This window comes from Centropristis striata, chromosome 13, assembly GCF_030273125.1.
Source record: "Centropristis striata isolate RG_2023a ecotype Rhode Island chromosome 13, C.striata_1.0, whole genome shotgun sequence".
Lineage (NCBI taxonomy): Eukaryota > Metazoa > Chordata > Actinopteri > Perciformes > Serranidae > Centropristis > Centropristis striata.
Genome location: NC_081529.1, coordinates 14,696,213 through 14,719,518, shown reverse-complemented (window position 1 = coordinate 14,719,518; position 23,306 = coordinate 14,696,213). Strand labels below are relative to the sequence as shown.

Sequence of the window (23,306 nt, the reverse complement as noted above, 5' to 3'; positions counted from 1 at the left end):
CTGGCGAGACCGCCGGTGATCTCGCTCCGAGCCGGGGGACAGCGGAGCCGCCGAGAGACCCGCAGCAGCTTGTTTATTGCCCATAAAATCAGTGGATGTGTGAGGCTGAATGACATGAGGGGGAATAAAGCGTGAAAATAAATAATCTTGCAGAAAGCGAGAACTGGAGAAGCAAAGCAGCAAGCAACACTCTCTCACAGACACACACACAACAAACATCCATTTCTGTAGCTCTGCTACGTCATCTGGTATAACTGATACGATTGGTTAAGAGCTACCTACAGACGCTTTGATAGACATTCTAAGCGCCCAATAAACGGCTCTGGAGGATCGTAAACCACACCTCCTCTACGGAGAAATGAACGGCAGGTTTGAGATTTGGTCTGGTGTTAGCCAGGCTAGTAAAATGCATCAATCTAATCCACTTTGAGAGCTAAATGAGAGCAAACACCTCACATAACATTTTTCAGAGTTGGGTGATATTGTATTATAGAATCTTTATTGATATCCTACTGTGACATTTTTTTTAATCACTTCAGATCATTTTCTTCACTGGGATTCTTTTTCTCTCTCTATTGCAAGGGCACGTTATCGTGTTTATTTAACTTGGCATTTAATTGCACTTTTCTATTACGGCTACAGGCAGACTATTAATCTGATTTTTGCTTTGTTATCCATTGCGGATTTTAGTACCACTCAATGTAGCTGTTCGCCATAGCGACTCCACATGAAAGACACGCCTTTTTTGCATTCCCCGTTCGTCAGCTACCAAAGAGAGGCACCATGGCACCAGAAGGGCAGAAGGGCACTAAAAGGGCACTTATTAAGTCACATTATCAAGTTTTTTTTGCTCTAGAGGGCACATAATCATAATGTTTTGTATGAAGGGGCACCCTAGAGGGCACCCAATCATTTTTCTGCATGTGTAAAGGGCAGCCAATAAGGCACTTCCTCTCGTTTTCACCACTCTAGAGGGCACTTTAGCGCGCTTTTTCAACCATGGAGGCAAGAGGGGGGGCGGTCGCCACTCCTGCCCCCCCTCTGAGTCCGCCACTGCCAGGAAATCACTGTCTTGCTTTACTTTTAATCCTTTCTCTCACTGTAAATGTGTTCATCATGGTAAAACTGTTAACTATTGATAGTTAGAAATGTGAATACTTCACAGTTAAAGTCCTGCATTTAAATGTTTAAAGTGGAGAGTGCAAAGGAGGCAGTATCACCACAATGTATTTACTTTTTTCTAATTCTGGCTAGTTTAATAATAAATAATAAAGTGTCATATCTTTTTTGTATTTTGTGAGCAAAATCCACATTTGTATCGGAACTAACAGTGTTATCCTCTACATCAGAAGTAGGCCTAGAAGTACACAGTAATAGTGGACAGTAGAGTTACAGATATTTAAGTGCTTTGGGGGCCTCAGTTTGGGGTACAGTGAGTTTGAATAGTCACATAATTCAATTTTTTGTACATCTAAACAAGCAAGGTTCTTTGTGGTGTACTTATATTATATAGATTGTTTTTCATGTCTGTATTTTCTACGTGTTTTACAATGTTGTGATGCTTTTAATTTGAAAAGGTACCGTCCAGTGTGAAACGGGTGCTTTTATTTTAAAATGCAGTGACAGGAAATAAAAGGTGGAAAGGTAAAATGAAAGAATCAAAAAGCTTCTAATGCCTGGCTGACAGATGCACAAGGTTTGTAAAAGTTTATTTTCTTCTCTCATATATATTAGTGGCTATTTTTGTTGTCTTAACTAGGTTATTGTAATAGTGTTTATGTTTGCTGTTGTTTTCCCATCTCCTAGCTCTGACGGTGAATTAACAAGGTGGTCAAAGGCAAATAGTTACACACATTTGGTCCTAAACTTTGCCTTTTTTTGTCAAGAATAGAGAAAAAAAGATCGTAAATCCCTCCAGAACTCCACATTAAGATACCAACTTTAGAATTTTACCTGAGTGGTGTAGAGGGTCGCTCGTTCGACTTTGCTGCAAAGTTAGGGCTTTTTTTATGTTTCACTCAAAAAACAAATCAGAGCAGTGAAGCTTAAAGTTGAGGAAAGGTTGAGAAAATGCTGCAGTTGTTGTCGTCCATACATTGATATCAGTTCAGTTCAGTTTGACTGAATACTTTGTTGGTCAGTCTGTGAGTTTGACTCTCATTGTGGAGAAATAAAAAGACTGAAGTTAGTTAATAGACTGAGAATTTTATCTTATTTGACAAAACAATTCTTGATAACAAACTTCACAAAATGCAGTTTAACAGTTAAATCACAATATATTGTACCGCAATACTCACCATATTCCAAAATGCTTAAAATCGCAATAATATTGTGTCGTGACTCAAGTATTGGGATAAAATCGTATCGTGGGGCCACTGCTGATTCACACCTCTTGTATGTGTGATGTGTTCAGGAATCATGAATTATGGCTGTAGTGAGGATCACATCTGTAACCTTGTTGGTCAGCATTTTTCTTTGTAACCGATGTGGATCAGTTACCTTTGAGCAAGTCTTCTCCCAGATTTTCCTCTGTCATTCTTTAAAGCTGGTTTGGTTTCACATCTACCAGGCTCATTAAACTGAAAAGGAAAACGATTTGCTCAGTTAATTTATGCTAATGGTAGAACCACCTCTGAACATGCACAAGGGTAAATGTTACATGGCTGATTGTTTGTACCAGTCTGGTAATTATATGAAATTAAATGCAAGGCCATCTCTTCCTGGTATTATAGAGGCCCAGGGCAGTGCTCAGTCAGTTTAACAGGAAGATATGTTGTATTTGAACTTTGATGCCAAATGTTTAAATATTAAAAGTCTGATAATATATATAGAAATCAGAGAATATATATTGAATGTCTGAGAATATACAGTATAACCTTCAGTTAAAACCTTCTATTCTCAAACGTTTAGTATATATTCAGGTTTCTATATTTATTCTCAGGTTTTAATATACAGTCATGGAAAAAATTATTAAACTAACCTGGTTTTCCTCAATGTATTGTTCATTCTAATGCCCGGTACAACTAAAGGTACATTTGTTTGAACAAATATAATGATAACAACAAAAACAGCTCATAAGAGTTTAATTTAAGAGCTAATATCTAGACATTTTCCACAGTTTTCTTGATAATTTAAATTTAAATTTTGGTTATTATAAAGAAAACCATGGAAAATGAATAAATAAAAAGCTAAATAAATCTTAGCTCTTGAATTGTTGTTATCATTATATTTGTCCAAACCAACATACCAGGCATTAAAATGAACAAGAAATTGAAGAAAAAGGGTGGTCTAATCATTTCTCCATAACTGTATATTCCCAAGTTTATACATACATATATATATATATATATATATATATATTTATAGTCTTATCTCAGCAACAAAGTGTATTTCCTAATCTGTTACTTGCTTTAACCCATTGACGCCTAAAACTGGCTGTAAAACCTCTGGGCGATTTTAAAATAACCCCCGAAAACCTGAAGTTTTTCTGGAAATTCAACAGAAGTGTCAACTCTTCCTACTAAATAATAGATTTTTCAGCCTCTGTAGCAGATAGAAATGAAATTCAGAGCTTATACAAATACTACAAAACGACGTATCCGCTTTCCAGGCTTCAATGGGTTAACAAAAAAGCATTGGTATAAAGTGAACTCATTTAGTTCTCAGTCAGAAACAGAAAGAACCATGTCTGGTCAACTGCTGGGACCCAAACACAACCAGCTGTTTGCAGAACTGAGGACCTCCAATATGGCCACCAGACAGTAAATTATGTCACATGAAAGCCCTTTATTCCCCATTTACCTCCGTACATCCCATCTGAGCTCGTTCAGACAGGCCAGTCTGTCTTCCCCCTCTACTTATGGCCTTACATGATTATACCACATTATTATCTTTGCGGTACCCTCTGTGTGTCCCGCCGTACTAATCTCTGTTCAGACGGACTCACCTGTAATTACGCCTTCTGTTTATTGTCCTACATTATTACACACAGTCTGTGCAAGGCTGCTTCTGGTTTCAGCCTGCACAAGTGCGGCTGTTGTGGTGAACACCTGTCCAGGTGAGGTGGAAAGCAGAGCAAATATCTGGGGTTTAAAGGCAGGCTTGCTGGCCTGGAAATTGGCAGAAAGCGCCATGGCTTTATCTCTCACTTACTCTGGTCATTGCCACATTGTCTAAACTGTGGTCTGACAGCATTACAACCAACTACATGTGGAATTCATTCGGCTAAAGGAAATGGATTAGCTTACCTCACAAAGCCTCAGAGAAGATCATACGCTTCAGTTACAGCTTTGTTGTCATTCTGTAAAGCTCGTATTGATTTGTCAATGAAGCATAACTGATGCAGTGTAAATGCCCTCACAGGGAATACACAGTTTTACGATTCATATTCTTATTTGTTCATACTCCAACTTTCACTGTCGTAAAACTTTAAAGTCCGTCTTTGAAATGTGCATCAGTGTTCTCATGCAGCTTTGTGGGCTGAGTTGTTAGAACTGTAAAATAATGTTTAAGGCTGGTATATTCCATTCACTGCTGTTGAGAAGCACAGTAAAGCATTTGATTTGTTAGAAAATTGTAATGTTGTTTTATTTGGTTTGGGCTGTATCTTATAACAAGCTAGGCTAGACCACAGTGGAGGAAAAAAAGCGTATTCTTCTTCTTGCAATTTAATCTGCAAATGTGTGAGAAAAAAACATTTTTAATGCATCTTCATTTCCATGGTAAATCATTTCACATTTCTGCTGAAAAGAAAATACACATTAAAATAGCCACTGCCAATCAACAAGGCAAAAAGGCAACTGGCATGCTCACACAATGCTAATATTTTTGATGTCTATCAGACCAAATGCTTTCTTATTATTACTAAGCACATGCAGAACATGAAGTCGAGATATTTCAGTCAATGACAAAGTGGTGAACCAACCGTCCACCTGACAGACTGATGTTGCCGTCCCTAGATGCAGACAGCATGGCTCAAAAGGCTCAATTTCTCAGTTTCAGGCTGTCTTCATCTGCAGGAGTGCTCCCAGGTTTTATGTGTTTGTGTGTTTTTTTTAAATGTATTTATAACACCGAACATCATTCATCACTGTAACTTCATTACATAAAGGATGAATGTGACTATGTCCATTTTGTAGCGTTGGGAAGTGAAATTGGGAAGAATCTTTTTACTGACTCTCAAATGGTAAATTGAACAAATCACATGAGAAATGAAAGTAAGAAACAAACCCGATGACCTATTATGAGACGTGAACGAGTCAACTCATTCTGTGGCTGAGCCTCTACAGCTGTTATGTGACAAATGAACGAGAGACTCAAACTTGAGGACGCATAGTTAAGTCGCGAACTAATCATTTCTGTCCTGACTGAGAATATGCAACGGGCACAGCTCCTGCATATCTAAACTCCCTTGTTCAGGTCCACAAACCCTCCCGCCCACTACGCTCTCCGGGCGAAAGGGGTCTGCCTCCTCCGCCGCTGAAGGACTCTACATCTCAAACCAGACTCTTCTCCTCTGTAAAGCCCCAGTGGTGGAACGAACTTCCTAACTCCATCCCATCTGCTGAGTTCTTATAAATCTTTAAGAAGAGACTGAAGACCCAACTCTTTTTTTTTTTCCTACATTTTTATCCCACGATTTTTGTAACCCATTTATTTATCACCCAGTTGCCTATATCATGATCCTGGGCGCTACCTTGTCGCTGTCGGTCTGGGGAGAGCCCTGAACTGGACTCATGCTTCCTCCATGACATGCATGAGAACATGAGAACATGCAAACTCCACACAGAAAGGCCCTTTTTGCCGACACCGACGAAGACCCAACTCTTTACTGAACACCTTCACGCTTGATCTACACAGATGACGATAAATAAATAAAATAAAACAAACTGCTTGCACTTGCGTCCTATTGCACTCAAACGTAACCCACGGCACTTACTCTTGTGTTGTTTCTTGACTTCATCCTTACTTGTGTTGTATTACTCTCAATTGTACGTCGATTTGGATGAAATCGTTTGCTAAATGACATTGTAGAAATTGTAGAATTGTAGACGAAGGAATGTACTTCGTGAAAATGAACAAATCACTCACTGAGACTGCTTATTACTCCCCAGTCCCCAGTCAATATAAAAGATTAGTTCAAAGTGAACGAAACATTCACAAACGACACACCACTACCATTTTGTTGATTGCTGTCTCTCTGTTCCTCAAACTCTGTTTTGGTTATATTTTTAGTCAATCTTTATAATCAAAACCATGACCCCACTGTGATCCGACCAACTGTTCTGTTCTGTTCTGACCTACTCATACTGTCCCTCCAGTGTGTTGTTTCTCGTCAAATGGAAATAAAGCAAATGTCTGCAACACAGCTGCAGATCAGATCAAATTCAGGGCATCAGATCAGGTTAAGAAGCAGAGAAGGAAACTTTGTGTTACAGCGTTGTCGAAGCAGCAGTGTGCACACAGCTCATGTCTTTTATAGAAATCTCAAGCCAACAGAATGATTGATTTTTCTGTCCAAGACCTTTTACAGCCTTGGCAGCATTAACAGAAGGAGGGCTGCTTCTGTCTCTGAGGGATGTTTGACCAAAACTAATACTGAACTACAAGGCATGAAAACATGGAGACATGCATTTACACATAAACTCATCAGTAGAATAAAATATCTTTATTATCATTGTCACATGTACAACAAAATTAAGTGAAATTATTGAGCTGAGCTTCCCATAAAGTTGGAATAAAATATTTTTTTACCTCTTTTCATGAAATGATTGTGCCAATGTGATTTATTCTTGACTGATAAAGCGTATATCTTCTCAAAACTTTAATAATCAATCTCTATCAAACATATCACAATGAAAATGAAACCACAATTAACAGAGGATTGTGTTGGGCAACAAAATTATTACGTCTTTATGGGCGACTGTGTATATAAAAACAGAAACATCTGAACTCCATAGGAAAATTATATGACTGTATGATCAGCTAACATACCAGTTATCTGTACTATCTGATTGGTCAAAACCTTACAGAGACTAATTTGTTTATTGGGTCAATATAAGTAAATTAGCCTTTCCACAGGAGCAGCTTTTCATATTTATTGGACTTTTATTGGTTGGTTTATTGTTTTTTGTCCCCTATTTGTGTCTTTGCATAACTTCACAAAAGCTCACAAACAATAACAGATCAACAGTGATGTAATCTTCAAACTGAGGCAACTTAAACATTTATAAATGTTATTTATTGTAATAAAAATGTAAAGGTTTCTGGTTCGTTGATTGGAAGCCCAAGCGTAAACACAACTGGAGAAAAAGTAAGGTCTCAATACCGACCTTTATTTTGGTCACAGGTAAAGTTATGAAGGTCTGGCCTCAGAATAACATCATTCTCACAGGAATACAGTCAAAGTGAGCTCCGATCACTGTAATAAGTTACATTGTATTCTTCTTGGGCTAGGCCTGCCCCCGTACAAAAAATGGACGTACTGACACCGAGTTCTCTACGCCAGTTACCAGTGTAAAAGTAAAAGTACTAATACCACACTGTGAAATTACTCCACTACAAGTAAAAGTCCTGCATTCAAAACTTACTGAAGTAAAAGTACAAAAGTATCAGCATCAAAATGTTCTTAAAGTATCAAAAGTAAAATTACTCGTTATGCAGAATGACCTCATGCAGACGGTTACTTTTATGTAAGCAGTGTTTTAATTTTGTTAAGACAGGGCTCATTTAATTACTTACTATACTGTTATAAGATTTAATAAAAAAAAGTCTAATCACTTTAAATTGATCATATATTTCATGTTAAATCTCAACCTGTAAAGTAACTAAAGCTGGCAGCTAAATGTAGTGGAGTAAAAAGTACAATATTTGCCTAGAAATGTAGTCGAGTAGAAGTTTAAAGTTATTTCAAATGGAAATACTCAAGAACAAGTACCTCAAAAATGTTAAAGTACAGTACTTGAGTAAATGAATTTAGTTACTTTCCAAAACTGCCAGTTACTAATGACATGGTCAGAAATCTCCAAATCTCGTTCGAAGATTGTGATACACAATGTGTGTGTTGTTCTTACAGGTGCGTATCTCCAAGCTTAAACATGATAACTTTTGTGGGAAGACAAACCATAATGCGCTGTCTCAGGTCCATCTGTGGGAAAGACAAAAGCTACAGAGGAGAAAAACACATTGGCTATTTGCCTTCTTATAATTATAGAAATATAACGAAAAACAATGTTTGAATTACACAATTGGATATTTTGAGATTAGAAGTTAAGGTATGTACAAATTGGCAAGTGAAAATGGCTTTGATGTCAAATATCATTTTCAGTGCAGCAGTACTTCCAAATTAAAAATAGTATTAATCCAGTGATTGAGACACACCTGAGGGAGAAGAAAGATGATTTCAAGGGATGTCACTTTCCTGTGTTTGAACAGCAGAGGTCCATTCCTCTATGGACTCACCTCCACTGCAGAGACTCCTGGAAATGAGGACATTTGCCAAACAATGAGCCTCCTAAAGCTTTTCGATGAATCATTTCAATGGCTTGTCTCTGAGTCCAACCCAGAGAAAACACAAAAGGAAAACCTGGAAAAGACATTATGGTTGACTGCATGGAGCTCCACATCCAGGGCAACTTGGACATCAGTTTTTTTTTCTGTTGCTGTTTTTTCTGATAGCTTTCCATTACCTGTGTGTTCGTTCAGAACAAGTTGGTAGCAAACAAGTGTCTCATGTCATCTCATGTCATCATCTCCTCAAAATGAAGAAATAAAAGCTATTTATTCAGACAACACTCTAATCCATTACATGAAATCCTGTAAAGTACAGCACGACCTGCTATCACTCAACAGAATTTTATTTTTATCCTCTCATTCATAATAATAATGTATTTTATTTACTGCTCCACAATTTAGTTTTGGCTCTGAACAAAAACTGTTGAACTGTGAAAATGTCTGTTATGACTGTATTATGTATTAAAGGATAAAGATGGATTAAAAACAGTTCTTCAACTTAAAAAGTGCTTTGTGCCAAGACTGTCAACAAATCCTGAATCAGCTGGCAACGTTTAGCACAAAACCTAGTCTATCATTAAATATCAGGTCAGATATTTTAATAAATTAGTTAATTTTTTTCAAATAGGGAATAAAATTAAGCAGTAAGGCATTACTGCATTTTAACATTTATGATGATTTCTTTGCACTTGATCATATATTCATTTATTTGTTTTTATTATATTATTTGATAATGCAGACTGATTTAAACTGTGTTGGCTCTTTAATGAACAGTTTATTACCTACAATTCATTCCATGGCACAGTAAACATCATCTTATTTCTTCTGGTAGAGTGAGTGCAAAGAGTGTCTGTTAACTTTCAGTATAAACCAGAACAAACATGTGACTATTACGCTCTCTACAGCAACAGTTACATTAACCCCTAAAACCAACATTGTATGGCACAAAATTACATCAAATGTGGCAGTGGCATCCACCTTTTTAAACAGCTGCCTATGAGCTAGCTGATGCTGATGTAGAAAAGTAAAAAACATTTAAAATTCCAATCTAAATAACTGTCTCCTTTCAACACAATGCAATCTTTTTTGATTAAAGTATTTTCTCTGTGGGTGTGGTGTCAGCAGCGAGACAAAAGCTGCCTCTGTTCTGTAGAGTTTTATGGCTGTGTAACTTCACAGGCGATCCCTTAACAGCTGGTTTGATGTCAGAGCAAAGGTCAGCAAATTACAAAAATAGTGACACATTTTTTTAAACCTTCGAGTCATAGTTCTTCAAAATGGTCAGTCATATATCAGGGTTACTTTACAGAGACAAGAGACATCAGGGTCATTCCCCTGTGATACAGAACTTGCGTTTCATTATCTCCAACTAAGAAGCAAACCGTACAGTGAAACTGTAGGGAATTATGCATATCAGTGGTGGAATGTAACTAAGTAAATTTACTCAAGTACTTTCCTTAAGCACAATTTTTGAGGTACAATTTTTGAGTATTTCCATTTTATGTAACTTTATACTTCTACTCCACTACATTTGAGGCAAATATTTTACTTGTTACTCCACTACATTTAGCTGACAGCTTTAATTACTTTACAAGCCGAGATTTAACATAAAACATGATTAATTTAAAGTGATTAGACATATTTTTTTAATTAAACATCATAACAATGTATTAAGTAGTTTAAATGAGCCCTATCTGGTCAACGGTAAAATTCTGCTTACAAAAATGCATCAATAATAACAATCAACAAAATATTTGGAATATCTAAAAATCTGAGTGGGTCCATTCTGCATAACGAGTACATTTACTGTTGATACTTTAAGTACATTTTGATGCTGATACTTTTGTACTTTTACTTCAGTAAGTTTTGAATGCAGTACTTTTAGTAATTTCACAGTGTGGTGTTTGTACTTTTACTTAAGTAAGGGTTCTGAATACTTCTTCCACCACTTCTGAAAACACATTTTACTTTAAAGCTTTTACGTTTCTGACAGTGTATGGCTTAGACAAATAAAGGCTTTAGAGAGCCAGGCTTGCCGTTTCTCCCTCCTCCTCTCCCTGTTTTTATGCTAAGCTAAGCTCATCACATCTTGTAGTAAGCCAACACTCACGCTGGATTTATATCTATCCTCTTATCACACTCTTAGAAAAAAGTGGATGCAAGGTACTTTTATTTTGTGCTAAGTTTAGTGACCCCTTTGGACAAAAGCTAGTGTTTCCATGAGCACCAGAGGGATGTTACAAAACCTCTCATTTTACTGCAGCAGAGCCTGACAAAATACTCTGATTCTTCTATAGTTCATAACCTGCACAATTTCTTCTGATTTCCTTTGAATGCAACCAGATGGCATTGTAGCAGGCATTTAGTATAACTACATTGAAATAGTTCTTGCTGATGGTCTCGTTTTCTTATGTAGGTCATAAAGAGGCATCAATGTTAAATTGCAACAGTTTAATTACCAGTTTAAGGTTTCTTGTCATTGCTTTAAGCACACCTCCCAGATGATACAGTATCACATTTCCACAGGATTGTATGATAATGTATTTAAACACAATGTGCACTCAGACCTGCCATTAAATGCAATCTATCATGATCATGCAATGACTGAAACTCTGATGTACCAAGGAACTCACTGTGTACATTCTACTCTATAAAGGATCCAAATGTGTCAGTAAATGCAACTCGAAAGTTTTACAGTTGTACAAATAAATAAAAGCAGTAGTCATTGGTGTACAGCAGAAAACAATGAAAACCAACACTACAGCATACTATGTGCATGAAGGTTGTCACTTTGTGCAATATTCCTTTTACAGACAGACTCTCTTTTCTTCACTTAATCTGAATCTGAATCACATCAAATAAACACAGACCAATATGTGCACACACACAAGTTTGTGACTTTGCGCTAGAAAACATCACTGACAAGGTATAGAGGTCGAAACAATGCCTGCCGCGCAAAGTGAGAAATCTGATCATTATAAAGGTGTTTGGTTTACATTAAAGTGCAGCAATGCTCTAACAGCCAATCATTCTGAAGAGCTAAACACCTGTATGATGCATAGAAATGGAATCAAAGGCAGCGAATCAGAAGATGAAACAAAGGTCTGTTATTGAAAAATCCTAGTATTTTTTCTGACATTACTCACTAACATCTACTCCCTTTTCTAGATAAATAATTGTAAGAATGCTTGCTGAACTAAATACTATCAAATATAGGCTACTGAAACAAAGCTAACTTCTCCCAAATTTTAACTTGAGTGAAAACTTTGCTCTTGAAACACAGGCTTGGTGACTCCTGAATTACCACTTTTAGACCAACGCAAAACCTAGTTCTTTTGCTGGGCTGGTGCTGTTTTGCCAACAAGTTCTCCAACATAAATGGCAAAAGAGGTTGTGTGTCAATACCATCAATTACGACACATAGGTAAGTATCACAGCTCGCAGTACAGAGGCACGTTCTAAAAATAGCACACATGTATGGTCCACGGTTGTAAAAAGGCTGCAGTTTCTGTAAATTTATATTGTAAAACCACTGACCTAGGTTTAGGGCAAAAAACTTCCTGGCAAGGCATTACAAAAGACAGTTTAAACAGTAAATAAATGTACGTAAATGCCTTAAGTGAAGTAGTTACAATGGTCACGTGACTACCGCAAGTTACGTAAAAAAACGTAAGTTACATTCAAAAACATAATTCACGTAACTTAAGTTAAAAATGGTTTACTTTTTTTTAAACACAGTACGCTAACCCCACTCCTCTGGGTGAAAGTCTGATGTTTGTTCGACCCATCCACCACCACAACCACCAACAAATGTGGGAACCCGCCTTTTTAAACTTCGCTTGGCTTTCAATCACTAGTAAGTCAGCAAGATGGCGGCGGACGCATTACAGCGGACGGTGAAATACGGAGACATAGCTCGTTTTTCGCTGCCTGTACACACAACCTATATTGGCGTTTTTGACGAGAGAACAGACTGTGACTCCTTAATTACCACTTTTCGACTAACGCAAACCTAGTTCTTTTGCTGGGCTGGTGCTGGTTTGCAGTTGGTTCAACTTGTGAATCAATCACATTGCAGTTAAACAAATTAAATCAATTGAATGATACACGTTTTAGTTGGTCTTGTAGGTCACGATAATCTCGCCCCCAGCCCCTGATGTAAGTGGTTCTTAGGTCAAAACCAGCAAAGAGTTGGTGACGATCTGGAACCAGTTTTTTCTTGCAGACAGCCGGTTCTTGTGAGGAACTGGTTCAAGATTAGGCACCGCCTCCGAACCGGCCCTGGAACTGCCTTGGTCAAAATGGGGTATATGAAGTCGAGCTGCCAAAATTTACACAGTGTATTGATAGATTGCCTCAGGCGAAACAACTTGAAGCAAGACTTTTGAATTTGACTACACTGCCCGTGTGCTCAAATGAAGTTGAATTGGAACGTGCTGCTGAAAAGGTCTGTTTTCAGGCCGACCAACTGAATTTGTTGAAATAATTGCACAACAATTTTGTTTCCCCTAATAAACATTTGGCTCCAGTTAATCAGCAGTGTCATGTGACTGGCATTGTGTGTTTCCAGTTCCTAGTTAGTGAAACTCTTTAGTGTATTGCTGTTCTGACTTGGCAAGCCCCACCATGTACTTACTGTCACATTAATCAAAGTCACAGTGAGTATACTTCTATTTGCTTGCAGCAGCTTCTGTGACAGCAGTTTAACAGCTTTGGAGAAGGTGGGAAATTAAATTTAGCTTGATGTAGTTTCCATCTGGTTTTACACCATCTCTTCTCTCCGCTCCAGGCCTGTAGGCTGAATGTTGGCCTTGGGACTACGGGGCTGGCTCAGTCCCAGTGCCTCTCCTCTGGCTTTCAGCAGTTGTTCTGGTCCCCAGTGCAGGCATAGGGGGCAGGGGCAGGAGGCAGGGTGGTGCACGATGCTGGTGGAGGGGTAGAGGGCTGCTGTGGTTGGCGGCAGCCCTCCTGCTCTGTTGTGGTACTGGGAGAGGCGGAGTGCATCCAGGGTCCTCATGGGTGTGCTGTAGCGACTGTGAGCGGAGGAGGCTGGTGAGGAGAGAGCCAGAGGGTAGTGGTGGTGGAGGGGAAGGTGTGGGAGGTGGGGAGGGATGAAGGGGTACGGCAAGGTGGAGGAAGGAGAGGCACGGCCCATCAGGAGAGCCCCCAGGGGGTCGACGAGAGGGTGAGGCCACGGCAGGGAGTGTCTCTGCCGCTTGTCCTTCATCCTCCGGTTCTGGAACCACACCTGGAGAAAAAAAGGAAAGAAAAAATGTAATTAGGAGAAAATCATGGCAGGTAAAGAGATGCAGGGGAAAAGGATGATGATAAAAACAAGACAACATTGATGGCTAACATAATTAATTTGCAGGTCAGAACTGAAAGATCATAGTCATATACCACTTATACTATACTGTGTATATCTCTGCATATATTTAAATATATTTATTCATTGACGTTCATACTACTACATGCAAAAACTTATTGAACCTATTTCACATGCTAACATATATTTTCTCTAATGTGCAATATCTGTAAAATGCAAAGTACTTTCAGGAAACAAACAAACACAAAAAATATATATCATTGAAAAAATTATTAGACCACCCTTGTTTTCTTCAATTTCTTGGTCATTTTAATGCCTGGTACTACTAATTGGTACATTTGTTTTGACAAATATAGTGATAACAACAAAAATAGCTCATAAGAGTTTAATTTAAGAGTTGATATATAGCCATTTTCCATGGTTTTCTTGATAATGATTTTGGTAATTATATATTATTTATAATACTATATAGATATGAACATATTTTATTTGCAATACTGTCCACCAGATAACATACATGTTTCAAGTTAACTAGAGCACTGACTGAAAGCTGAGACTGACAAGTTGTCTGCCCAGTCCTCAAATCTTTTACCAGCTCATAGAAACCCCTCAGAAGGCTGTGCTTCTAAAACGTCAGGTGGCAGCATTTACAAGGCCTCGCCTCACATTCCTGCTCTTTCATAAAAGACCCTCCAATAGTTGGCAGAAAGGTGGGTGCATTTACTGCATATTAAAAGCTGCTGCAAGAGGCCAGTGGGCCTCTGCGTCAAATGTTAGACACTGGTAAACCTGTCAGTACTCAATCTGCCACGCTGATTGAAATGACAAGCAGGAGGATCGATGACCAAAAGGGCTCAGAAGGCTGTTGTCATTTAGGTGAGTAGCTGTTGCAGATTGTTTGCTTCCTGTTTTGACCTGCTCAGTTTTATTTCATGGCTGTGTCTATAAGCGGAGACAGAGAACAGATGAGGTAAGAGAGCACAGCAGGTCTTAAGCAGTAGCACTGTTGTTTTGAAAGCTCAGCGTTAGTACAGTAAGTGAGGATTGGCAATTAGCTTAGCTTAGCATAAAAACTAGCACCAGGGGAAACAGCTAACCTGGCTCTGTCCAACTATCAAAAGTACACCTACTGATAACTCTAAAGCTCACTGGTGAACATGTTATGGCTTGTACAAAAAAAGAGCAAAGCTAAATTTATATTTTTTTGGCCCCTGATGTTTCACAGAAGAACCAGACATATGGACAAACTGGTCCATATGTCTGCAAGAAACCTGCATATAACTGTTTCTTTTGGTATACATGTGCTAATATTTCAAATCAGATACATGTTAAAGGGATAGTCTGGCATCCTAAATTCAAAGTTTATTGTCACATACACAATAGGAAAACATTTCCTTGCACAATGAAAATCTTACTTTGCTGTCTGTCAGAATGCCACTGACAGAAGACCGAAGTCAGAAAAATATGATTTAAGAAATAGGATAAAAAATAATATGTGCAAATATACAAAGAAAAATAAACATGTATGTAAATATATGGTTTTGCAAGAGAGAGGCAGGTACAGGTATAAATAGTCTTTATAGTGCAAGTTGTGCAGTATGCTGTGCAATGGGGCAAATCAAATGTGACATAACAGTAAGTTGTTGACCAAGAGGTAGTGCAAATATATTCATGAGTGCATAAGTCATAATGATTGGATAGCTTACACTTTATTCACTTTCTTGTCTATGTTTAGATATGAAGACTGATACCACTCTCATGTCTGTGTGGCAAATATTTAACTGAAGCCATGATCTGCTTAGCTTAGCTTAGCTTAGCACAATGACTGAAAACAGGGGGAAACAGCTAGCCTGCCTCTGTGCAAAATACACCTACAAATTTGTCTACAGCTCACAACTGAACAACTTGTATCTTGTTTGTTTAATCTGTACAAAGTCTAACCATTATGACTACTTCTTGGCTAGGATGAGTGGAGACTCTAGCGCCGTTCTCAACTGACATATCACTGATATTGATCTACTCATTTTTTTATTTTTTGTGGAAAGAAATCAAAACAAGATATTTGTCAAATACTCTTTCTCCCCATCTCTGTGTTTTTGGCTCTGGCCTATTTTGTCTGCTGCAAATAACATTTATGATACTCGTCAGCACAGTGGTGGAAAGTAACTAAGTACATTTACTCAGAAAAACTGTACTTAAGTAAAAATTTGAGATACTTGTACTTTAATTGAGTGTTTCCATTTTATGTAACTTTATACTTCTACTTCACTAAATTTACAAAATACAAATACTGTAATTTTTACTCCACTACATTTAGAGCACAGCTTTAGTTACTTTTTCAGGTCAGATTTAACATGAGAAAAAACATGATTTATAATAATAATAAAGTTGGAATATATAAAACATCTGAGTGGGTCCATTCTGCATAACGAGTACTTTTACTTTTGATACTTTAAGTACATTTTGATGCTGATACTTTTGTGCTTTTACTTCAGTAAGTTTTGAATGCAGGACCTTTACTAGTAGTGGAGTAATTTCACAGTGTGGTATTAGTACTTTTACTTAAGTAAGAGATCTGAATACTTTCGTCCACCACTGCTCGTCAGCCAACCACTTCCTCTATTTTAAGCTGCAACCTGCTCTATTGAGTTGCAATGGGATTTACCTGTGGTGCAGGAGCTTGGAGACATGGTGGTGGTTGCTGATGGCAGCAATTCACTGCCTGATAGCACTTTTATGTAGAGTGAGGAACGTTGTCTTGAATATGAAAAAGACTTTTTGAAAATGCATTTGATTTTGACCTGTACCTCTGTCCATACAAAGATGAATATATTGTTACTACACTGTCTAATAAGAATGAGTTCTAGTAAATTGCAATATACTTATACCATTATTTTGTCAGGGTTTAATTAATCAGTATAGGCCTGTCTGACTAATAATAGTTCTGCAAATGTTATCTATATGGATTACAGATAGGAGCCCCTGGCCTATGTGTATTGAAAGTAATTAAAATCCTGACATAGTTATATTCTCATAACAAACATATTCTCAAAAGACTAAATATATTATGATAAGAAAATGTCTGTAGTTCATAAACTAAAAGGAGTTCAATCAAATATTTGGTCTATTAACTCATCAGTTGAATATTAGAGATATACAGTGTAAAAAATACTTCATATGGAAGACACTTTATGAACAAAATGTGAGCGTTTTTTCAACGTTTTATTTTAAACAAAAATCCTGACCTTGACCAATGATAACAGCCATGTGATCTAAACCTACTGTTAGATCGGCCAAATTATGTCCGAATCCTGATAGTCATGTAATAAATATTAGACCACCCTTGTTTTCTTCAATGTATTGTTCATTTTTAATGCCTGATACAACTAAAGGTACATTTGTTTGGACAAATTTAATGTGACAACAAATATAGATCATAAGAGTTTAATTTAAGAGCTGATATCTAGACATTTTCCATGGTTTTCTTGATAATGACTTTGGTTATTATGAGCTATCAGCCCTTAACCTCTTATGAATTATTTTTGTTGTTATGATTATATTTGTCCAAACAAATGGACCTTTAGTTGTACCAGGCATTAAAATGAACAAGAAAACAAGGGTGGTCTAATACTTTTTTTTACATGACTATCAGGATTCAGACATAATTTGGCCTATCCAACAGTAGGTTTAAATCACATGGCTGTTGTCATTGGTCAAGGTCAGGATTTTTGAAAAATTAGGGAAAAACGCTCACATTTTGTTTATTAAATGTCTTCCATCTGAAATATTTTTACACTGCATATCTTTAATGTTCAACCTATTAGTTAACAGAGCAAATATTTGATTGAACTCATTTTAGTTTATGAGATACAGACATTTACTTATCATAATATATTTAGTCTTTTGGGAATATGTTTCTTATGAGAACATAACAGGATTTTAATTACTTTCAATACCCATATTCAAAATACAGTCTTTGGGAAATGAATTGGGTTAAATTGAGCCTATTTATTGTGTGGTAGCCTAAGTAAGCTATAAAACATCTCCATTGTGCTAATATAATAACACAGAGATCTGTTGTTGTGCTTTCAATGAGGCTGCAGAACACAAACGCTCTGAACTTATTCAGTAGCTGAGTCTCTGAAGTAACTGTATAAGGGTCAGTGACAAATAAGGGTTGGCAAGATGTCAAATGATGTAACCACAAAAAATGATAAATATTAAATACTTCATCCACCTACATTGTATTTAAGTGGACTTATACATATGATTACTTAATTTTAAAAAACATCAAATGAAATTTTTTTTTTTAGTATTTCTACATTTACACATTTCGTCAATATTGAGCAGAACATATTCTAAATACAACCATTTTTTTCAAAAGTTTTGACAAATTATGTAGAAATTTGTTATATACCATAGTGTTGCAATGTAAACGTGGATTGTATTTTTTCTTCATTTTAGTTCAAATTTATTTCCCTGTATATAATCAGATTTTTATGGGGAAAAAATTACTGGTTACACCAACTGACACTGCGTTAGATCACGTCATTGACCCATACGTCACCGGCCCTCTCCTCCACAGACTGCAGCCTACGGTAGCTACCTTTATCGTCGTCTCCGGTAGGTTGAGGGCTGTGGCCAGCTCGCAGCGCCGGGGTCTGGACACGTAGCTCTCCTTGCCGTACTCCTGCTCGAGCCGGGACAGCTGCTCGCGCGTGAACGCTGTCCGGTGCCGCCGGCTTTGATCGAGCAGGGCGGTGCGCGGGCACGGCTCTGTCTGCTCCTCTGCGCTGGGACCGTGCACACCGGCGGCGGCGGCGGCCACCGGCGCCTGTCTGCCCTCCGCCACTGAAAAGACGCACAGAAGAAGCTTTCAGTGAGCACGTTAGAAGCGATAAGAAGAGGCCTCACGGTGCTGCAGCTGTAGTATAAACACTGATCTGATGCTGTGCTTCCGTGTTTGGGTCTCTGGAAACCCCGGACCATTTTAACATAGTCTACCTTGTTTTTATTAGCATTAATAACTTTGCCTATTGCCTGTAACTTCATCTTGAACTGATGACGTTTTGACGTTTCAGTAAATGTCACATTACTTCAGTTTGGGGTGTAAATTACATACAATATGCTTTATATCTGTGATTGGTGTTGACAACTACTTTTTTTCCCCACAGTGCTACTCCACCCAAACCCCAAATAATTTGATTACGACTTTTATAACAGTCAAGGGATCTAACAGGGAACAAAAGTAACAACACAGTAGGATAATAAAGGCTACTGTACATTTATGTATTAGCAATACTTACGGTCATTTTCATATTTTTTGCACCAACATGAGAAATTTGGAGTTCAGACTGGCGAAGTGTTACCACTTAATACTTTATACAGATTTGGTTTTAACGAGGTAAGAAAAATAGGCTATTTAAAGGGGTGGGGGGGTTATTTTGCAATTGTTATTTTAATTATTAGGTATACAGCGAAGCCGGTGTCAACAAAATAGAAATGTTTAATCATATGGACATATTGTGTTAAGGACATGTTATTTGCTACTTAGTTTGGAATTAGAAACGTGTCTGTAAGAGAAGTGCAGAAGATCTGAGCTACTTCTGTTCATTTAAAAGAAACTTTTTGGAAGGGTCTCGCCGATTTACAAAGTTTGGTCAAAGCAACGTGTATATGTACTTACGCATCAGGCTGTGTTAGATGTGTAAAAAAAAAAAAAGAAGAAGAAGAAGAAGAAAAAGAGTCCTTTGTGTGTGTTTCTCGGGTTGAATATCCCCCCTCTGCAGGCTGCTCCGCTCCGCTTCAGAAGGTGAAGATGCTGGCCGCTGTCTGACTAAAACTTATCTCCTTGACACTCTCACACACACTTCATCTAAGTTTGTTCTTCAGACAGTCAGGGAGAAGATGAGGTGTTTTCTGTCCCAACACCCCTCCTCCCTCCTCCTCCTCCCCCTCTACTGTCTGTCTTCCCCCGGGCAGCTCTCCTCTCCTCCTCTGCCCCTATCACAGGCGCTCCAGACGGGCCGTCGTGTGCGCGTCGGCCCGGCGCGGCGCCGCGGCCCGGAGAGGTGTTAAAGGTGTTTAGGGATAAAGCCTTTGGTCTCCGTCTCGGCCTTTGTACTTTTGTTATGGAGAATTAAAGACGCACCGGCAGAGACAGCAACCAGACTCGCATTGTTTTCTGCTGTTTGATGTTTGCGGGTTTGGAAGTAAATCATTACAGGCCTAATGGCTCCAAATTGGCCAAGGTGGAGCACGGTGGAGAGGAATTATTAATTATATTATGGCTATAGCTGTTATTATTATAGACGGAAATTATAATATTTTTTCCAGTCTTTTACAGGCGAAATTATTTCCTTTTCCCCCTCAATATTCCGAGTCTTCTTTGAAATTTAAATGTTAAGTTATATTTTAGCGTATTACTCAAGTCGATTTTACAGTATAGGCTACTTATTTAATAATTTCCGGTATAACGAAGTAATACCTACATTAATAAGTATTTTATTTGGAAATTAAACTAAGCACTTTTGTAATAAAACAAGCCTAATATTTTCTTGTGTCTTATCTCGTGTTTTGATCAGGCATTTTTATAATAACCAGTTATAAGAATAAGACTCCACATGTAAGATTAATTCTGCTTTATGTCGCGTATAATAGCAGTGCAGTATCAATCAAAACGCGATCCTTTAAGTGTATAGCCTCACCTCAGTGTATAAGCTGACCCTTGAACCTGTGTTTTGGAGTTTATTATGGCTATAATCTGCGCTCATTGTTAATCCAGCGGCCAGATGATGATAAAGAGGACAGGCAGAGGACAGAGACAGACAGACGCCAGGTAGGGTGGAGTCACTTACATGCAGGAAATTTATCAAAACACTCAGGTACTATTGAATAATCACATTCACAGCCAGTGACATGATTTCCTTACATTTTGGGGTATAGCCCGCATTGCTCTATGTGTAAAAATAGTGTGTTTATTATAAATAGACGGATTTTTATATTATATATAATACAAATACAGTTTATTACTATTGTAAAACTGCACGAACAGAAATCCAGATGGACTTGTTTAGGATTGTGTGTAATAAGCAGTGGTGGAATGTAACTACGTACATTTAGTCATGTACTGTACTTAAGAGTACAGAGTGTACTTATAACTTTAAGTACATTTTGGTGCTGATACTTTTGTACTTTTACTTCAGTAAGATTTGAATGCAGGACTTTTACTTGTAGTGGAGTCAATTCAGTGTGGTAGTACTTACAGTAAAGGTAGTTCTTAAGCAAAGGATCTGGATACTTCTTCCACCACTGCTAATAAGTACTGTCAACACCAATCACAGATACAGACTAGATTAAAATCCATTTTATTTAATCAGGTTTTACAGCTGAGAAAACATTTATGAAAGCCTGCCGTTCACGTCTCCACGGGGTAGTACCCCAATAATTAATTTTTGCACTTGCATACATTTGGGAAATAACAACAGACAGATTAACAACAGCATGAGTCTGAAGCCATGGTACTACCTCTGACACACTCAAAGCTATTTCAGTTAAATGCTCACATTAGCCTACTAAGATGCTTACAATGAAAATGGTATATGCTTGATTAACAGGTATAATACAGGTATGTCCAATGTGCTGTTCAGTGTTTGAGCATGCTAACATGAGCAATTTAGCATTTAACATTAAGTAGCTACAGCAGAAAACGATCAGACCTAGTGGTCCTATGACATCACACTACTACATTGACTAAAGGGGAAATGGTATATTGTTAAGTCTACAATCTGCAGTCTATACTACAGGAAGGCTATAATTTTTAATATGTCCACTCTCTTGTTTAGTGTGTTAGCATGCTAACATTAACTAATTAGCACTAAACACAAAGTAGATATGGGAAAGTCAAAGGTTCAAAAAACAAATAATAAAACAAATGGTTTAGCTCTAGTTTTTAGCTTTTACATGGTAACGTAAAAAAGGAGAATTCAACAGCTTAGTTAGTCACAATCAATAGAGATGTGTGAGAAAAATGAAAGTTAAATTTCAGGTGCCACCAGTTAAGACCCTTTTTTCTTTTCAAAAGGATGCTGCTGCAGCTTACAACTTTCATAGCAGCCATAAGCTTAATCGGTGTTTAATGTTTTTGATTTTGCATACTGTAGTAAATTGCTGCTGTACAGTAATTTGTATACCATCCAGTGCAGTGCAGAAGTTAAATCTGACAAGCTGCTGAAGATATTGGTAAAATGAGGGCAAAAGACAGAACACTATATAGCATTACAGGATCTTAATACTCATAATGTATACTGTTTTATATTGTGAATGTGTACTCTCCAGGCCGCTGATTATGAAGCTCTCACTCAGGGAGCCTGAGGAGATCACTGAGGGAGTAGATGCTATTAAAGACCAGGATACAAGTGTATAAACCAGAGCAACAGGGCTGTCCTGAAGGGCAAGATGCAAGATTTGGATAACTGCATTTGCGGCTGCCTTTAGGTTGAAGCTAAACTCACCTCTTGAACTTCAGACACCATTAAAGCTATCCAGAAGGTTGTGATGGATCTGGAATGTCACAAAGTCTAAACAATCGGTACCAAAGACGATCGCTGTGCCGTTAAAAAGTTGTAATGACGAGTTGGACAGGATACAGTTCTGGTTGGGATCACCTTGGATTTGGAAAATATTACACTGATTGTGGACTCTATGTATTATACATTCTGAAGGCTTTGGGCATTCACTTTAGTTCATCTCACATGGTCTTGGATTATATTTTGTATGTAACCTCCCCCCTGCTTTCAAGTTATCTATATTATCCTTTGATACATGTAGTGTTCCTCTTTTCTTTAATATATAATGTATACTGCATATATAAAAAAAACTCCCTCTCACCCCAAGTACCCTGATGTTGCTGTCAGCTGGTATTGTCACTTCTAATATTACTTTGCCATTACTGTCAGTCTGGAATCTGAAGTCTCGCAGGACTTTAGCCCTTTTGTTCTCAACCACCTTCGTTGGTATGTCCCAACAGGATTTGGGTACTTCTAATCCATACTGGGTACAGATGTTCCTGTACACTGCCCCAGCTACTTGGTTGTGCCTCTCCATGTACACTATTCCAGCTTGCATCTCACACCTGGACTGTCTCATGGGCAACTTTGCACAGCCTGCAATTTAGGTCTTGCCTGCTGTGGTAGACTCTGGCCTCTACAGGCATGTTTCCACTGAGTATATTTTGGATAGCGGCCGAGTGTTTTGGCTACGCCCACTAGTTAGTTCCCCTCTGCCTCTGTTCCAATACAGGTACTTCTGTAGCGGCTAACCAACGGAGACCGAATATGACAACAAACCAACGTGGCAAGCAGTGTTGGCAACTTAGCGACTATTGCTATATTTAGCGACTATCCAGACCCCTCTAGCGACTCTTTTTCAAAAAAGCGACTAGCGGCAAATCTAGCGACTTTTTCTGGTG

The 23,306-nt window shown here is 38.0% G+C and overlaps 1 protein-coding gene across 1 annotated transcript; it reads right to left on the bottom strand.

The window, feature by feature from the left end:
• Positions 1–12,263: 12,263 nt before the first annotated feature.
• Positions 12,264–18,826, bottom strand: eve1 (even-skipped-like1). Its single transcript, XM_059348084.1, is given in 3 exon segments — positions 12,264–13,759; positions 18,444–18,659; positions 18,662–18,826. Coding segments are annotated over 3 exon segments (867 nt in total). The 3' UTR covers positions 12,264–13,273.
• Between the last annotated feature and the right edge of the window lie 4,480 nt (positions 18,827–23,306).